Source organism: Scyliorhinus canicula, chromosome 14 (genome assembly GCF_902713615.1).
Source record: "Scyliorhinus canicula chromosome 14, sScyCan1.1, whole genome shotgun sequence".
NCBI classification, from domain to species: Eukaryota; Metazoa; Chordata; class Chondrichthyes; order Carcharhiniformes; family Scyliorhinidae; genus Scyliorhinus; species Scyliorhinus canicula.
The window spans coordinates 141,605,943-141,624,857 of NC_052159.1; the positions used below are offsets into that span (position 1 = coordinate 141,605,943).

The 18,915-nt window shown below is 41.3% G+C and overlaps 1 protein-coding gene across 5 annotated transcripts in view; it reads left to right on the forward strand.

Moving 5' to 3' along the window:
• Positions 1-15,757, forward strand: part of rbm26 (RNA binding motif protein 26) — a 92,232-nt gene extending 76,475 nt beyond the window's left edge. For all 5 annotated transcript variants that reach the window (XM_038817694.1, XM_038817696.1, XM_038817695.1 and 2 more), the window contains 3 exons: positions 730-816; positions 5,057-5,170; positions 14,025-15,757. In XM_038817694.1, coding sequence (XP_038673622.1) covers positions 730-816; positions 5,057-5,170; positions 14,025-14,114 — 291 coding nt within the window. In that variant the 3' untranslated portion in view covers positions 14,115-15,757. The remainder of the gene's footprint in view (positions 1-729; positions 817-5,056; positions 5,171-14,024) is intronic.
• Positions 15,758-18,915: the final 3,158 nt, after the last annotated feature.

Consider the following 18,915-nt stretch of genomic DNA (forward strand, 5'->3'; position numbering starts at 1 on the left):
GCACCTTGTAGCTTTTTGCTACCTTGTGATATACAAGTATGAGCTGTTTTCATGGAAACCTTCACTGTCACCTTTTTAAGCTAAACATTTTATGACAAGCCGCAGTCCTTTTGAGAGTTGCTATTCAATTTGCATTCCCCAGCCAAATGTACCACAGCACAACCGTTATGGCAGGCATTTTCTTTGCCAATTGCGCAGGAGCCATGCAGGATATGTCACAACTTTCAGTGCGCATGCATGTCACAGATGTCTGTGTTGGAGCGTGTCAACATTGCAAGGCGTGTGTGTGTGTGTGTGTGTGTGTGTGTGTGTGTGTGTGTGTGCGCGTGTGTGCGTGCGCGCGCGCGCGAACGCCACCACTGTTGCATTCCCGTATCGGGGAAGGATATGCGTGAAGGCTCCCACCTTTGCACCCGTGCCCCTCACCTGCGATGTGATGGCCCTCGGGTTAGAGCACTACCAGTCAACTCTCGCAGGGGAGAGCAGTCTATGATCCTCTGGGACTGTGGCGACATTTATGTTTCCGTTATTTTAAAATCTCCTAATTCAAGTGCAGTGTTTTACTATGCACAAAGTTTGTTTCAAGCGATGTCCAACAGCATTTTTGTTTCTAGTGAATATATTTCCTAATTTAATTACCTCCAGTAAACGGAAGGCTGAAATGTGACTGTAAAAATAGTAGTTAAAATTTTAATGTTTACAAGTCTATAACTTTATTTCAATTTTTAGCAATTTGGTGAAATTGAGGATTGTCAGATTGATGATTGCTCTCACCATGCAGTCATTACTTACAAGACAAGGGCAGAAGCAGAGGCTGTGAGTAGATGTTTTTTATAATGTAATACAAGATCACTTCCAGTATTAAAATGAGTGCCAACCTCTTTAAACAGTGAAAACATTTGTATGCCAATTTAGGGAACTAATTCAATTTCAATAATGTTTAATCTCCTTTTTATTGTGTGATCCATCATTTGCAGTGAAGTGTTTTGTGGTTCATTAAACCACCTGAACTTTTATAGCCACAGTATCATTTCAGTTTGGAAATGATGGTGGAAATCGTAAACTTGACTAGATTAAATGGGGTGGCAGGACTGATGTATGAGGAGGGATTGAGTTGGTTAGGATTGTATTCGCTGAGCAGCGCAGTGGATAGCACTGCCACCTCACGCGCCGAGGTCCCAGGTTCGATCCTGGCTCTGGGTCACTGTCCGTGTGGAGTTAGCACATTCTCTCCGTGTTTGGGTGGGTTTCGCCCCCACAACCCAAAGATGTGCAGGGTAGGTGAATTGGTCACGCTAAATTTCTCCTTAATTGGAAAAAATTAATTGGGTACTCTAAATTTATTTTAAAAGAAGGATTATATTCGCTGGAGTTCAGAAGAAATAGGGGGAGGGGGTGGGGGAACACATAGAAACCTACAAGAAATAGTTGTGGCCAAAACATTGTATGTTTTCAAAAAGCAGTTAGATATAGCACTTGGGGCGATGCGGATCTAAGGAGATGGGGGGGAAAAGCAAGATCAGGCTATTTATTGAGTTGGATGATAATGAATGACGGAGCAGGCTCGAAGGGTTGAATGGCTGCCTCGTGCCCCTATTTTCTATGTTTCTATAATAGTGTGTTCATTAAGATCCTTTAGAATTTGTTGATTGGCCAGTATGTTATACATATGTGAACATTTGATGCTTTGGGGTAAGGAAGCGTAACATTTTATTTTTAGGTGAGATTAGAGTTGTATATCGATGTGGGCAGCATGGTGAGCACTGTTGCTTCAGTGTCAGGAACCTGGGTTATGGGGCAGAGAGTGGGCCTAGGTAGGGTGCTCTTTCAGAGGCACGTGCAGAAGCACTGTCGGGATTCAATGGAAGGGCAGCACGGTAGCATTGTGGTTAGCACAATTGCTTCACAGCTCCAGGGTCCCAGGTTCGATTCCCGGCTTGGGTTACTGTCTGTGCGGAGTCTGCACATTCTCCCCGTGTGTGCGTGGGTTTCCTCCGGGTGCTCCGGTTTCCTCCCGCAGTCCAAAGATGAGCGGGTTAGGTGGATTGGTCATGCTAAATTGCCCTTAGTGTCCAAAATTGCCCTTAGCTTTGGGTGGGGTTACTGGGTTATGGGGATAGGGTGGAGGTATGGACCTTGGGTGGGGGTGCTCTTTCCAAGAGCCGGTGCAGACTAGATGGGCCGAATGGCCTCCTTCTGCACTGTAAATTCTATGAGTCTTGAGCCTTGGAAATCAATCATTTATTCCATATTTATAACTTTTCTATATGGTTGGATTATCGTACAGATAGAATGTAGAGCTGCTTTTTTAATACAAAAATACCAGTACTCTCGAGTTCAGTTGTAGTCTGCTAAAAGTGCAGCCTGAGAAATATACAGCTACATGGACCCCTGAAATTTATTACAAATTTGAATGTGAAAATCCAAAATTTATACCTGGGGACTGTAATATTGGACAATTTATGTAAAAATGTCTTTGAAGGTGTAATTGTTTCTGCATTTCACATTATGCTGCAGTTTGAAATTGCACAATAAATCTTATGACTGCTAGTTATTCTGGTAAGCTGCTAATGCTTTAACACTGATTTGTTTTAGTTTACGTTTTAATTTAAGGTTTTAGTTTTTACTGTGATTGGTTCAATGATTATTCGTACTGCAGATTATTTTTGATTTTTAAAAAATGTTTTAAATATAAATTTAGAGTACCCAATTAATTTTTTCCAATTGAGGGGCAATTTAGCGTGGCCAATCCACCTAACCTGCACATCTTTGGGTTGTGGGGGCGAAACCCAAGCAAACACGGGGAGAATGTGCAAACTCTACACGGACAGTGACCCAGAGCTGGGATCGAACCTGGGACCTCGGCGCCGTGAGGCTGCAGGGCTAACCCACTGCGCCACCGTGCTGCCCGTACTCCAAATTTTTTATGTTAATTTACTGATTCATCTTTCCCAGTTGCAGCAAAAGACCTCCAAAATATGATTTCACTGTTACATTGGCGGTTTTATAAATATGCTGTCTTCAGCTCTGTTATTGGGAGGAAAAAATTTTCTCTCACTCCTAAAATAACTCAGTTTGTATGCATATTTCCACTAAGTGTTGAGCATTTGCTTAATTTCATACGCTGCCCTTTGCAAATTGGTTTAGTTTACTCTGATGCATTGTTCTGGGATGGGAGTTGCGCACTTCCTTTTTAAAATTCCTCTGTTTACTTAATTCAGTTTGTTCTGCATAGTGGTGTTACTTTCAGAAAACAGTGTTCCTCACGTATGATCATCTGCATTTTGGTGATGTGCAAATGAGATTGAGCGGACAATTCAGAACACTGCTCCAATTTGCACCTGATTCGCTGCTCCCAAAGTGTAAATTCTGCCCCACGGTGTTTGTTCTCTTCCTTGAGCTTGTGCTGAGCCATATTGCAGCACTGCAGAAAACCAGTGACTGAGAGCTGGGAGTAGGTCAGATAATTGAGTGGAAGTAACAACTTCAGACGTTAGCCACAGCTCCTATTTTCTTCCAGATTGCAGATGTTGGCAATGTGGAGGATGAGTGCTTTGAGTGTTTGGGGGACATTGTGGGCTGGTGCCGGGGGGAGGAGGGAACATTTCAAAGCAATTTAGGCTGAAAGTTGGAGTAAGAGCGTAAGAGGTGAGGTGTGGGTTCACCTACCTGACCTAATGAAATCTCGGATTACTGTCACCGTCTCAGCTTTTATCAGATATTGCATGCTTCAGCCTCTCTCTCCATATTTCCTCCCTCCCCCAAGATAGCTCCTCTATTCTGAGCCCCACCACCTCTGACTGTTCTGCTGTAACTATTTACACATCCTCTGGGTCTTGGAAAATAATTTATTTCTCTAATTTATTTTTTTATCAGACTATTATCAGTCCTGTCATTAATCATCTCCTCTCCTGCACTTAATCACAGACTGTTCTTTCTCTTGCTTCCTTTTCCCTGGCTCTGTTTCTTCTTACAAATTGTTCACGCGTAACACCTTGAAGATCTAAGGAAAGATCATTGACCTGAAACATTGGCAGTAACCTCTCTCGCCATAGACAATGCTGTATTTGCTGGGGGGGGGGGGGGGGTTCTTTCCCAATGTTGCAAGTTTTTGTTTTGTGCTTGGATGCCCAGAAGCAGTATTAAAAAAATTTCAGATGTAGAGGCAACATTTATTACCACAGAGATACGGTGAGATGTTCCCAAAGTTTGGATAATCTTTCTGCTCTCATTCTGCTTCAATAATAATAGCTGAATAGTTTTATTTTTTTCAATGGGTCTCTGCCTGGAACTGAGTAAGGCATTGGATAGAGGATGTGTTTTTCTTTTGTCTATTGGTAGAATTTCTTTCCATACTCCAATGACTTTTAGTTTAAAAGTGTAGGGCCACAGCAATTTTAAAAAGAATAGAATGCCTTTGCTTGCTTTCCCTAAGATTTCCTCTTCACATATCAACTGCTTTCTCAAACAACTTTATTGGCATTGAGTTTTGATAGTAATCTGGGTACACTGGGGCAACTTCAGGTTTCCAGTCGGGGAGCGGATTATTTTTAGCAAACAAGCCTGCTGACAGCAGCGAGAGTGATGGGCTGCATTCAGGAAGGGGAACCCTTACTCGCGGGCATTGGGGAGTGGGCTCAGTTTTAAAGCTTGGATGTTGACATCTACAGTCACTTGCCCTGTGGTCTCTGCTCCGCTTCGAACAGTCTGTACGCCTCCGGGCGCAGTGTTGCGAGGCTTTTTCTCTGTACTCCTTCAAAATCTGTGATGTCCAAATCCTGTTTCTCAAATTACAGAATTCCTGCCTCCACACTTCTACCCTGCATTGTTGCTGATGATACGTTTATATGCGTTTAGTTTAAGTTTATATAGTTTAAAATTCCAAATGACTGTTCGTATGAGTTTTGAATGATAAAATGATCCGCGGCTCGGATGTAACGCGGGTGGCTGTCTTGGACCCCAACACCCACGTTATAACGGGGGACTACTGTATTGGGAATCTAGCCTCAAGCTTTTGTTAAGGATATGATTTTTCTCTGTTCATTGTGGATTTTAGGCTGCTTTACATGGAATTCGATTCAAAGGGCAGGACCTTCAACTTGCATGGTTCAAGCCTAGAGCTACCACTGCAGCTGCTGAACCTGAGGATGTGGAGGCAGATGAAGAGGAGGTAAGTGTTCTGCTAAAATAATCCTACTTTCACTTTTGGCGTTGAGTTTGCTGAAAATGCCATAACTAGTGAGTGTGATCTGCAAGTAAAATTCAGAATGCCCCTTCTGATTTGGGATTTTCCTTTGGCAGCAATTCAAGGATTTCATTTACTTTAACAGCTAGTTTGTTGGTGCAAAATTTTGAGCATAAAATAAATTGTTCTTTTAAGTTGCAGATTTATCCCATTGGTGCACTTTTTCCTATGCATTTCATTTAGACTTGTGCAACAATTTCTCATTGTTACTTTGAACAAAGTCTCTCGCCAATTGACCTACTTAATTCATAAATTGTTCATCTTGCTAGTCTGCCTTTCCAGTAACTGCCTTTTACTGGTGCATGCACTGTCTACCCATATTGCAAAGCTTCTTAATCGACAGGACTTCGAAGAAGATATGTCATGCACATTTGATGTGCTGGAAAGTGATTCTGCCTACATTTAATTGTGGGCTCTCTAGTCCAGACACAAGTACAGAGATTTATGTCCTAATTATGCAAAGCATTGTCCTCTCTCTCCCTTGTCAGAGTTGGAATCATGTTGTGCATCAACTTCTGGGATTGAGGATTAGTTGGTAGATGATACAACTGCCTGCAACTCTGATGATGTCTTCAATTGTTGTGGACTGACTCAGATATATTTTAGAGACATGCGACAAAGGAATAATAGAAGCACACAATAGGTGCAGCACAACAGGCCATTCAGCCCACTGTGTCCATGATAGCTCTCCACTCTCGCAGTCCACTCAACCGCCTTTTCTCCTTAACCTTGCAAGTTTTTCTCGTCAGATACTTATCCAATTCTTTTTTGAAACTAACAATTCAATCTGCTTGCACCATACCTCCGGCAGTCCATTCCGATCTTAACCACTTGCGCATGTCCATGTCGCTTCTTTTGCTAATCGTCTTCAATAAGTGAAGAGTGGTTGTACAATCTCCTGCAAGCAGGAACGGTGTCTCGCTTTCGCTGCTGTCCAGACCCTTCATTCTTTTGAGCACCGTTGTCAGATCCCCTCTTAATCTTTTTTTCTCCAAGGAGAAGCTCCAGCTTCTCCAAATGCACGTAACTGACGTTCCTCATTCCTGGAACTACTCTCATGAACCCTTTTCTGTACTCACTCTAATCCCTTCCACAAAGTGTGGCACTCATAATTGGACACAGTTGAGTCCGAACAGGCTTTTGCAGATTTATTTCTCTTTGTTGGATCCAGTACCAGCTGCACATACCTGATTCTGCTTGACCAAACGTTCTCACTAGGAGGTATCACCTCTTATAACTCTTCTTTAGGTTTTATAGGGGATTGCGCCCTGTTAATGCAGGAAACAGAGCTCCGGGTCAGTCAGTGTACCAACATAGCAGCACCTGCTGATCCTCTGAATTCTACCAAGTTCTGGGAAATATCCTGAAACTCTTTGGCTGTATACATCAAATATTCATTAATAATTCATAATCTTCATTCTCACAAGTAGGCTTACATTAAACTGCAATGAATTTACTGTGAAAAGCTCCTAGTTGCCACATTCCGGCGCCTGCTCGGGTACATGGAGGAAGAATTCAGAATGTCCAATTCACCTAACAACACGTTATTGGAGACTTGTGGGAGGAAATCGGAGTGCCCGGAAGAAACCCATGCAGACACGGGGAGAACGTGCAGACTCCGCACAGACAGTGACCCAAGCCGAGAATCAAACCTGGGACCCTGGCGCTGTGAAGCAACAGTGCCAACCATTGTGCTGCCGTGCCGCTCACAGAAGACTTGCTCAAAGACTGAGGTGCATTGTGACGAGGATGGGAATCCCTCCTGTATGTGTGAAACTCCATTGAAATGGCGCAGGAAAGTCAAGAAGCGGTTCTTCACACCAGTCAGCATTAACCTGTTGCCAAGCCCCTACAGCTATAAAGAAGGATCTCTTTCTTTGAAATCTTGAAATATAATTATTAATGTTTGGGCGTAGTAGTGTGAGTTATACGAAGTAACTATGAAAAAGCACTCTTCTTCCCACTGAGTCTATACTGGATTTCTCCTGGTAAGCTACTTGGTCTATTGCAGTAAATATATGATGTGTGCAGTTTGGGACAGCTAAATCTCTGTGTATTCACACTCAATCCTGAGCCGTAAAGTCAGATCCTTTGATGTTCCGCGTTTGGGCAATGTGATTTTCAAAATTCAGTTCCTGTGTCTTTTCAGAAATCAGAAGTTGCTCGTGTCTTTGGTTTTTTCTGTCATCACTCTGAATTTTCTAAATTGTATTTTTTCTGTGGTTGTTCCATTACTTTTTTCTCCAACAATTTAATTTCCTTCATCTTAAATGATGAAGGAAAGTTTGTATGAACAGGTCCTGTTCATCTATTGTTAGGTGGGTGTTGATATGAATAGATGGCATGCGTGTGTGAAAGCATGTTTTTCGTGTTGGTATTTTGTGTGGTGCAAAATACCGTTTTTGCCACATTAACAATGTTCAATGAAAGCTATCAAGGAAATTTAAGATGATTTTTCATATCTGTAAAATGCTTTGGGGCTTGATTCCTGAACATGACTAGATAAAGTGCTGTTTTTGGCAAAGCACTTTCCATTATTGTCTGCCAGCTTTTTCAGCAAGCAGCAATTTTGGGTGAATTACATCAGACTGTAATAGTACAAAAGAAAGCTCATGTCAGTCAGTTACTATTATTGCCTGTGAAATACTGCCAGTAAAGTGCATGTAGTAAGTGTATAGAGGGGATGGGAACATTCTACAACAGTACCTCAGATTGATAGACTTTAAAAGTAGTCAGTTTTACTTACAATAGCAACAACTTACACTGGACAAACTGTTTTAGTAGTAGATCATAGATCTTCTCATTTCACACGCACACATCTTCATTGTCATGGAGTTATTGCCAGACCTTTTGTTTTAATATTCTCTTCATCTCCACTTCTTTCCTCCCTTCCCCCACCCCCTTCTCACGCTCCTTTCTCTTTAAGTCTGTTCGCTGCATTGATTGAATTGTCACATCAGCCTGATGCAGAATACACTATCACAATTCACGTTCTGTAAGCTAGACCCACCTGTGACACTCAGCTTCTTCCTTGTTGACACAAATTGGTTCATCTCCCGTTGAGATCACCTGTCAATTGGCACTCCCATCCCATCCGTTTCAAGCTAATCTTTTTGACCATGTGACTTGCTTTGCTCAATCCCCTTCCCTTCATCCTGTCCGTCATAGACTGCTTACTTCTATTGAGCCTGCCTGCTTTTAGCCAGTGCTGCCAAAACCCTTCATCTGTTTTTGTCACCACTTGTGTGATGCGTTGGGCTGAGTTCACCACACTCTGTAGTTTCTTGCCATCTTTGGCTGACCAGTTCAAACGACTTCAGGAAGTGTAGCAGGACACACATCCCTGTCTACATCAATGGCTCCGAAGTGGAGATGGTCAATAGCTTTTAAGTTCCGGGGGTCACCATCACCAACTGTCTGTCCCGGTCCACTCATATTGATGCAACAGTCAAAAAAGCCCAACGACGCCTCTACTTCCTACGGAAGCTAAAGAAACTCAGCATACCTGCACCAACTCTCAAACTTCTACAGATGGAGTATTGTGTGCAGTTCTGGTCACCTCACTATAGGAAGGATGTGGAAGCATTGGAAAGGGTGCAAAGGAGATTTACCAGAATGCTGCCTGGTTTGGAGGATAGGTCTTATGAGGAAAGGTTGAGGGAGCTAGGGCTTTTCTCTTTGGAGCGGAGGAGGATGAGAGGCGACTTAATAGAGTTTTATAAGATGATGAAGGGGATAGATAGAGTGGACGTTCGGAAACTATTTCCTCGTGTGGATGTAGAAGTTACAAGGGGGCATAACTATAAGATTTAGGGTGGGAGATATAGGAGGGATGTCCGAGGTAGGTTCTTTACTCAGAAAGTGGTTAGGGTGTGGAATGGACTGCCTGCTGTGATAGTGGAGTCGGACACTTTAGCAACTTTCAAGCGGTTATTGGATAGGCACATGGAGCACACCAGAATGACGGGGAGTGGGGTAGCTTGATCTTGGTTTCGGACAAGGTTCGGCACAACATCGAGGGCCGAAGGGCCTGTTCTGTGCTGTGCTGTTATATGTGCCATAGAGCATCCTATCTGGCTGCATCACAGCTTGGTATGGCAACTGTTCGGCCCAAGATCGCAAGAAACTTCAGAGTGTGGTGAACTCAGCCTGAAGCATCACACAAACTTGCCACCCGCACATTGATTCTGTCTACACCTCCCGCTGCCTCAGGAAGGCAGACAGCATTGTCAGAGACCCCTCACACCCAGACTTTGCCCTCTTCCAGACCCTTCCATTAGACAGAAGTCTGAAGACCCACACATCCAGACATAGGAACAGCTTCTTCCCCACGGTTACTAGACTCCTCAATGACTCTACTTTTGGACTGAACCTGTAAGAACACTATTCACGACACCCATGCTGCTCTTGTTTGGCCTTGTTCCGCACAGTAACCAATCAATATTTGTTGATGCACCACTGTCAATGTACTCTGTCGATTATTCTTTTGTCTACTGTGTTGTCTTGGCTGCAAAAAAATACTTTTCACTGTACTTCGGTACATGTGACAATAAATATCAGTCAATCACTAGACATAATTTTTCTAACTTATTCCCAGTTAACTTCCTACCTTACTTTCAGAATTTCCAATATAATGGATGATGGTGGGCTGTTGGGAACTGAGCAGGTAATGGCATTCGTTCTTGATTGGCCTGGCAACAAACTACCACAGACCGTGTGAACGGTTGCCATATATACTCTATGGTTCTAAAACTAAACCTCTTCGAATTCTGTCCTGCAACAAGTCCCACTTCCCTCACTGCTTTTCAGCTCACTGATCCACATTTCCTGGCTGATATACTCTGATATATAAAAATGGCTCATCAGCTAACATTGAACTCTATATATTCTCATTTCATCTGTCAACGTTTTTATCCTGTCTTCCCTAAGTTTTACATCTGCACCCAACTTACGCATACTGTTCATTTCCTCCTCTGCAATCAACCAAGCTTTCACATTCCTCTCCTCGCTCGTGACCATTGTTAAAACTTTTTTCCATTTTTTGTTATTTTTCCTTATGCAAATGACTTCTTCGGGAAGTTTTTTCCCCAACCATTCAATATTTATGTAAAAAGTTTCATTGCAAGTTAGCAATGTTTTACTGCGAGTTTCTCTGGCCCAATCCCTTTTTTCCATCCCTCCCAGCCAGCGTTGTTACTTTGAATTTTCTCATGTTCTTCTTTGCTGATTGAGTGAGAGTTGAAACAAATTGCACAGTAAACACACAATGGGAGATGTACAGTCTACAGAAAGGTCTCGGCAGAGAGGTTTGCAAAAAAACTGACAATTAAAAGCACTGCAATAATTTGCATATCTAGCGTACCATTAGTGTAGCAAACCTTCTGCATAGAAAGCATCTTATGGTGTTTAGCAGGAGCATTATCTGCATTAAAAAAAATTGACATGGAGCTATAGAGGGAGATTAGAACAGAAGACCAAACGTTTGGTTGGATGAATAGTGCTCGCTGTTGAGGTAGCGAGTGGGGTATTTTTTTACAGAGATGATCAAATGTTGGAAGCGTTCAAGAGGAGGGTAAAAGGGATGATGAAAGTGGAATGTGACGAGCAACGGGCGAGCTGCACAAGTTTTGGTTTGCACTGTGGGCAGCAATCCCGTGGGATATTAACTAGTTAATCCCAATAAAAGCATTTTTATGTGAATTTTTTGTGAAGCTCATAGAAGTATAATAAATTAACATGGAGCTCGTATAAGCCAGATCATCAAACATAACCATTTGTTCTGTGCTGATGAGTCTGGTATAGGATGCAAACAATATTGCAATTTTGTTTCTATTGAAACCAGCTATCTCCTTAGCATTGCTTGTTGAAGGCATCATCTGCATCTCTTGGCCATTTTTTGTCCCAATCCAAACTTGATATTTTAGGCTACATATATTGCTTTAGGGATTTCTGATTTTTCACACTATTCATAGTGCTCTATGATTCTCTATAACTTGTAACAGTCAGGGACCTACTTATTGTTCCGCCTAGCCTATTTGACACAGGGAAGGTTATTAGTTATGCCTGGGGAAAAATTGAGGAAAACCGTGATATCTTTCTGGGGATGTTGCATGTTCTGGGGATGTTGCATGTATCAGATTTTAATTTCTATTCCATTAAAATAAAGTAGTTCTGCCTAGTACTTAAGAGTATTTTAAACACTTAAACAAAAACCTGTGACACAAAATACTTAGTTTTAAAATCAGACGGCCAGTTCCAGTATCACCGTGAGTCTTGTTACAATGTGTTCAATGGATGTAACTGATCAAAATCCCAAGAAGAGTTCTACTTGTGAAAACTCCAAATTTGACTAAGCTTGCGTGTCACAAGTGTGTTCAATTTTGTCGAGGTTGCAACAGTCATCAGTACTTCAGCCTTTTCATAGTTTTTTGCCTCCGTCTTTTTATGTTGACATTAAAAACACAGAGTTACTGTAAAATAAAATGTGAACAGCGCATTATTGTACAACGCTACAAATTAGACCTTTTGCAATTCTTTTCTCCATTTTCAGGAACAAAATCGACTTGACACACAAGATTCTGTTTTTTTTGCCTATTTTTGTATTCAATTTAATTTCTAGACTTTACTAGAATGTTTAATTGGCTAACCTTGAGGAGATCCTAAGCCTGGGAGGTTGATGATGTGCAGATGCCAGTGTTGGACTGGGGTGAGCACAGTAAGAAATCTTACAACACTAGATTAAAGTCCAACAGGTTGGTTTCAAATCACTAGCTTTCAGAGTACTGCTCCTTCCTCACCCGAGGACACGCAAGCTTAGTCAAATTTGGAGTTTTCACAAGTAGAACTCTTCTTCGGATTTTGATCCTCACCCGAGGAAGGAGCAGTGCTCCAAAAGCTAGCGATTTTGAACAAATCGCTTGGACTTTAACCTGGTGTTGTAAGACTTCTTACTGAGAGGTTGATGATTTACTGACCTGCTGCCTGTTTCTTTTAATTGTGCTTCTCCAGGTCAATGATGATTCCAAGCCAGTTTCCATGCAAGCCATTGATACTCATAAATGAGTCAAAATATTTTGCAGGATATCAATTGAAGTAGATAAAATGTCTTGAATATAACCTCCCAGAATAGAATCCATCTCTCCTGCAATTTACTATTTGGATCTTTCCAATCTGTCTTCTGCCTCTCCCACCCAACCAAAATGGCCTTAGCCAAAGTCAGATACCATGTTTATCTGTAGAAGGTTGTAGCCTAATATCCCTCCATACTTCAGTACAGTCTTTGACATGCTCGACTGCATCACAACTTCCAGTGCCTATAATCCATTCTACAACTTAATGGGCCTGCCCTAACTTAGTTCCACTCTTAGCCTATTCAATCATCGGCAGATCATCTGGACCAGTGTTCATTTCCCACTAGACGCAGTCATTATGTGAGGATTCATTCTTACCCCACATCCCTCCCCTCTGCATGCCGTCACTTGGTAGTGTTATCTATAGACATGGGATCAATTTTTACGCGTCTCCAATGATACACTATCCTAGTTCTCCTTCATCTTTCGATCACTTCATTGTTGTTAGATTGCTTGCCCGTCATCAGGTCTCTGGTGAGCTGTCACGTTTTGACTCCCAACTACTGGTTTCCTTTAAACCCCTAATTAGCTCAGTTTTGATAGAGCTCCTTGGTGCCACATGGAATTGATTCCTATCTTGATGCTACTAGCTGCTGTCAGTTTAGTGGCATGTCATTATATTTTTAGACTGTTTCTTGTGCCCTTATGGTTCATACAAGTTTAAACAAGAATACAGTTCTTGAGTGTTTAAATGATTGCATTAACTAGCATTTAGACTGTGGCATCAAATTTACTGAAAACTAATTCTGTATAAAATGAAGACGTTATCATTTAATAATTGTTAATTTCAAGAAGAGCCATTAGTAATTTTTAAGAGATGGATTAGCTGATATGCAATTCCGTTTAAAAGAGGCTGTCACATTATGATCTTTGCCACACAAAAAAAGGAATAGTTGTCGCATCAAGTAAACCATGCAGGCTTCGGACTGCAATAGTTCTTGCGTTAGCCAACCATTTGTTTTTGCAGGATCTAATTGAAATGTCAGGCATCTGTCATTGTTCAATATTTGACCATATTCCTTTTTAAATGAAGCTAGCATAACCTTTGAGAACCACAGTACTGTTGCACAAATTAATGAATTATTTAAAAAAAATCTTTGATTCACAGTACAGACAATTATTTCAATTTAGTCTGAGCATGGTGAGTGTAGTTATGTGCCTGGCATATGAACTGTTCCACATTTTTTTTGACATATAAAACCATAACTTTTCAGTGACAGAGCGAACAATTTAGCAGACTCTTTGGCTTGCTTTGCTTGTGGGGGTTAGCTTCCATTGCATTAGTTCCTTTTGAAGTCAAATACTCCCAATGTCTCATACAGAAACACTGTAGCTTCACTGCTCTCAAGATTTCTTTTAGTTTTTTGTGGGGGAATGGGGGTACAGTGGTTGTAGGGTTCCGGATTTTGACCAGGAATGACTACATATGTCAAATCGCTATGGTGTGTGATTTGCGGGGTGAAGAGCGTTTGAGGTGATTGTAAATGAGTATTTCATCACGCTCCTGACCTGTGCCTTGCAGTTGGCAGAAGGCTCACAAAAGTGGTGCTATATATTAATTACACAATGCATCTCAATTGTTGTTAATTCATTGGTAAGTACTCTTGTAATGAAACCCACTCTATTTTAATGGGAGATTTTGTCCTTAGTTTCAGGAAGAGTCTTTGATTGATGACTTATTGCTCCAAGATGACGACGATGAAGAAGATGATAATGAATCGCGTTCATGGCGGAGATGATCAGAGAGCGACCAATGTTTACTTACAGAAAGCTATGCTGTCTGCATTCTAAATCATAATGTGATTTGTTTTTTTAAGAAAAAACTAATGTACTAAAGATTGTAGTGAAATTGCCTGTATTAGTCCAGAAGCACTGTTTGGGTAGAGGGCTAGCCCTACAATGAGTTGCTACTGTACCCATTTGGAAGAAGTGAAATGAAATTACGGCTTTAGTTCAACAGGAGGCATGTATGTAATTCATTTTTTAAAATTCATTTTGTGAAACTTGGTATACAGACGTTCATTGAACTTCGGCCTAAAAGAAAGATACCAAGATTTTACGTGTAATTTACTGATTTGGTCATATGATCTGACCAAACTAAGAAAATTTCAATGTAGCTATTATAAATGGTTCCATGTTGTTATGGAATGAAGGTTGACATTGAATCTCTTTATGGATGTTTTGAAAAACTGAGACATTCTAAGCTTTGTGATAAAGCAGAGAACTTGGGAAGTACTGAAAAGTGCTCTTGTTTGTTAAAAGTTATGTATACCTTTATTTTGCATAGTTTGCTTTAGGCTTTACTATGTATTAGCCTTGGTTTTCTTCTGTTCAATTTGTGTATGTATTTTACTTGAGGGTTGATTTTAAACATTCATTGTACAACAGCTCTGTCAAAGTCTTTTTGACTTTTGAGACATGTTTAAAAAAAAATAAAGAAATGGAATGGTCTAATATATATAAAAAAAAAAGAAAAAGAAAAACGTATGTAATATAAAAGAGAATTGGTTACATGTAAAAACAAAGACAGACCATTCCAAATCCCCACCAAAATAAATCACAAAAGAGCTTTAACCACAAAAGCATTACCACTTAACTTAAAAGTTTCCTTTGCAGCAAAGGGATAATGGTAAGTAAATTCTGCTGTGTTATGCACACTTTTTTAGATGTTGCAGTTTGGTGTTTTATTTCTTTCAGGATTTGGCTAATGCTGATATCCAACCAATGACGGTCTGCCAAATCTTGTCTTTGGACCATCGGAGATTGGACATTTGACTAAGTTGCGATCCAGGACTCTGTGGAAGCCCTGATGCATGGGTCTATGTGGGAATTGCCTGGGAAGTTTCAACTTCTGATAGGCAATTGCCCCCTGCTACCTGGGACCCTTCGCAAATATCTCAGACTCGTATAAGTTTCACAGTACTTAGCTGATTTTTACCCAGGAGATGTTACATCTAGAATGTTTCATTGGCTAACCTCGAGGAGATCCTAAGCCTGAGAGGTTGATGATGTGGAGATGTTTGGACTGGGGTGAGCACAGTAAGAAGTCTGACAACACTAGGTTAAAGTCCAACAGGTTTGTTTCAAATCACTAGCTTCCTCACCCGAGGAAGGAGCAGTGCTCTGAAAGCTAGTGATTTTAAACAAACCTGTTTGGTTTTTTTTTTTGACCGTTTGAAACGCTGCGCTGGAGCTGCTGAAAGAAAAATGCAGTACCAGCACTAAGTTGGAACACTTACCTGATTTTAGGTGAGTTTTTACACCTCTTTATTTACACTGAAAAGTTTCAGTCTCGCTGAGGCATGAGACATCGGGAGACATTTTTTGATAGGTTAATGTTTTATATTCGAGTTTAGGTTTTATAAATATGTTTAAAAGCAAATAAAATGAAGGGAAGATATATTTTTATTTTTTCAACTTAATAATAATCGCTTATTGTCACAAGTAGGCTTCAAAGAAGTTACTGTGAAAAGCCCCTAGTAGCCACATTCCGCCGCCTGTTCGGTGAGAGCAGTACTTTGGTTTGTCATGCGGATGTTACTTCCAATAAAAGAACTATAATGGAAAGAATGTGATGATCACTCGCTAATGAGTATGATTGTCCACCTAAGATACTCCATGTTACTGGTAATGGGTTATGTGGGTCCTTGCGTGGCTGATGAGCCCGATCCTAGAGCCGCATCTTCATGGGTATTCCTTTCTCAGGCTCATTTTCCGGACTTCCTCTTACCATCGGGTGTTCTCAAAGAATTGTGACCTTTCAATCAGCAGGTTCCTTCAAGTAGGTCTCTCTGAGCAAACAACATCTACGTTGCATTTCTTGAGGTAGGCCTACAGGGTGTTATTGAAGAGCTTCCTTTGTTCTCTTCGGGATCCTTGAGCTGGGTGAAGAAAATCTGCTCAGTCGGAAGCATATGGGCAACCAGGCGGAGTTGGTTTCGAATGATCATGGCCTTGATGCTGGTGCAATTGACTCCTTCAAGGACACTAATGTTAGCACTCCTGTCCTCCCAGGTAATTCAGATCTATAGTACATTTGGATTTTGCAATGTATTTTAAGCTAGTTGTTTGAGAGTCTCCCTGATGTAATGTTCATCCTTAGAAGCCTCAGTGATTACTTCAAATGCTTTAACAAGGTTTAATGCCTTAGTTGGTATATGTAAGCTAATGTGAAATATCTTTCTGACAGGTATTGCAGCGAATCTTCACCCAGCCCCAAGACTGTACTGCCAAAGGACATCCCGAAATGACGTCAGAGGAGATGTGTACCTGGACATTAAGCTTCAGCAGCTGCTGCTTTTGGACGTTGAGCTTGTCAATTAATAATTGATCTGTCAAAACCCTCCCCTATCTCCCCTATCTCTCCTTTGCTCCCCCTTCCCTCCCCCCCCCCCTCCCTTCCCCTCTCTTCTCTTCCCTCTCTCCCCTTCCCCCCCTCTCTCCCTTCCCCTTTGTAAATAGAACTGTTGTGCTTAAGTGAGAAAATATATTTTATTGAAAGAAATTTGCAGCTGAGGTAGTTTTGTCATTGTTCAGCTGATAGTTAAGCATTAAGTTAAATGTTAACTGGTTTCAAAGTTTTGCATTTATAAAATTATTTTTGTTAATAAATGTTTTATATTAAACTTTACAAGCTTCTACAAATGCCTTACTGAAACATCAGAACACAACATTTGATTCTGATAATTATAAATTAATAAGATAATTGAAGTAAACAAGGCAGAAACATATTTAACACGGTGGCTGCCTCACAACACAAAGGACCCTGTACAATTCAGACCTTGGGGGACTGATGTTTGTACATTCTCCCCGTGTCTGCATGGGTTACCTAGAACCATGAGGGTAGAATATAGAATTCCTACAGTGCAGAAGGGGGCGATTCGGCCCATCAAGTCTGCACCGACCCCCCCCCCCCCCCCCCCCCCCCATCCTCGGCATATAATCAGTACATCCCTGGACACTAAGGGACAACTTAGCATGGCCAATTCATCTAACCTGCACAGGTTTGGACTGTGGGAGGAAACTAGAGTCCCCGGATGAAACCCACGCGGCCAGTTGGAGAACTTGCAAAGTTCACACAGTCACCCAAGGCCAGAATTGAACCCGGGTCCCTGGTGCTGTGATTCAGCAGTGCTAACCACTGTGCTGCTGCCTTTTACTCGGTTTCCTCCCACAGTCCAAAGATGTGTAGGTTAGGTGGATTGGCCATGTTAAATTGCCCCATAGTGACCAACGGTTAGGTGGGGTTATGGGGATAAGGTGAGGAATTGGGCCTAGATAGGGTGCTCTTTCTTCCCCTCCCTGCCCTTTGTAAATAGAACTGTTTTTAAGTGAGAAAATATATTTTATTGAAAGAAATTTGCAGCTGAGGTAGTTTTGTCAGTGCAGACTTTATGGGCTGAATGGCTTTCTTCTGCACTGCAGTGATTCTATAAACACAAATCAAAAAAAAATAATGTTACAATGACAGTGACAGCAATACGCCCTGGGGCGCTTTTAAAATCTTATGACTGTAATCTAAATTAAAACATACAAACATTTTCAAACATGCCACATCAAATTATATCATACTCTAGTGCAGATTTAAATAGCTTCGCAGATTTAAAACAAATAACCAAACCTATGTTCACTCATAAACACCTTTATTCATTAAAAAAAATTACTTTAGAAGAACAAACAGCAATAGTAATGCCTGTTTAAAAGAAACAGCAAAAACAGTTTGTATACCTTTAAAACACTAGTTAAAAAATTGCAGTTGCTTTCTATCTAAATCTATTGTTTAAATGCCTGCCCTAATGGGCGTTCCCAAGCTGACATCATAAGGGGGTGGGGCTGCACTCCTATGCCGCGCTGGAGCCTGCGCAGACTGGGGCGCTGGAGGCCCGAGGCTGCCGAAGGGGAAGGAAGGTTTGTTGCATCATCTGAGTGCAGGTAAGTGTGTAGATATCTCTTAAAATCGGCAGCCCCTGGCTTCCCGCCGCTCGCCAGATGTGTGCCATAATCTTGAATAATTAAGTTTCTGAGGTATTGGACAAAGAGTGGGGTATGCCATAGAGCATCTTGGAAAGTGGGGAACTTTTAACTTGTATACTACCTTGTTTATGGATTTGCCACATCATCATGGGTGAGATTGAGTGAAGTGCTACATGTGAAGTCTTTGCAGAAGTTGTACTTTTTAAATAATCTTTATTATTGTCACAAGTAGGCTTACATTAGCACCGCAAATCCCCTTGTTGCCACACTCCGGCATCTGTTCAGGGACACTGAGGGAGAATTCAGAATGTCCAATTCACCTAACAGCACGTCTTTAGGGACTTGTGGGAGGAAACGCCCCTGTAGCTTGGAAATTAGCAAAGAAGTAATTAAATAAGAAGTAGGTGCAATAAGCCATAAATAAACAATGCTGTGTCATTATTACAAGGTACAGAATGCTGCACTAATGTGCCATATCCAGGACCCTAAATTGGCAATCTGCTGGTTTAACCATTGCAGCTAAAAGAGGGGGGAGGAGTGGAATCCATACTATTGTGATCAAAAAGG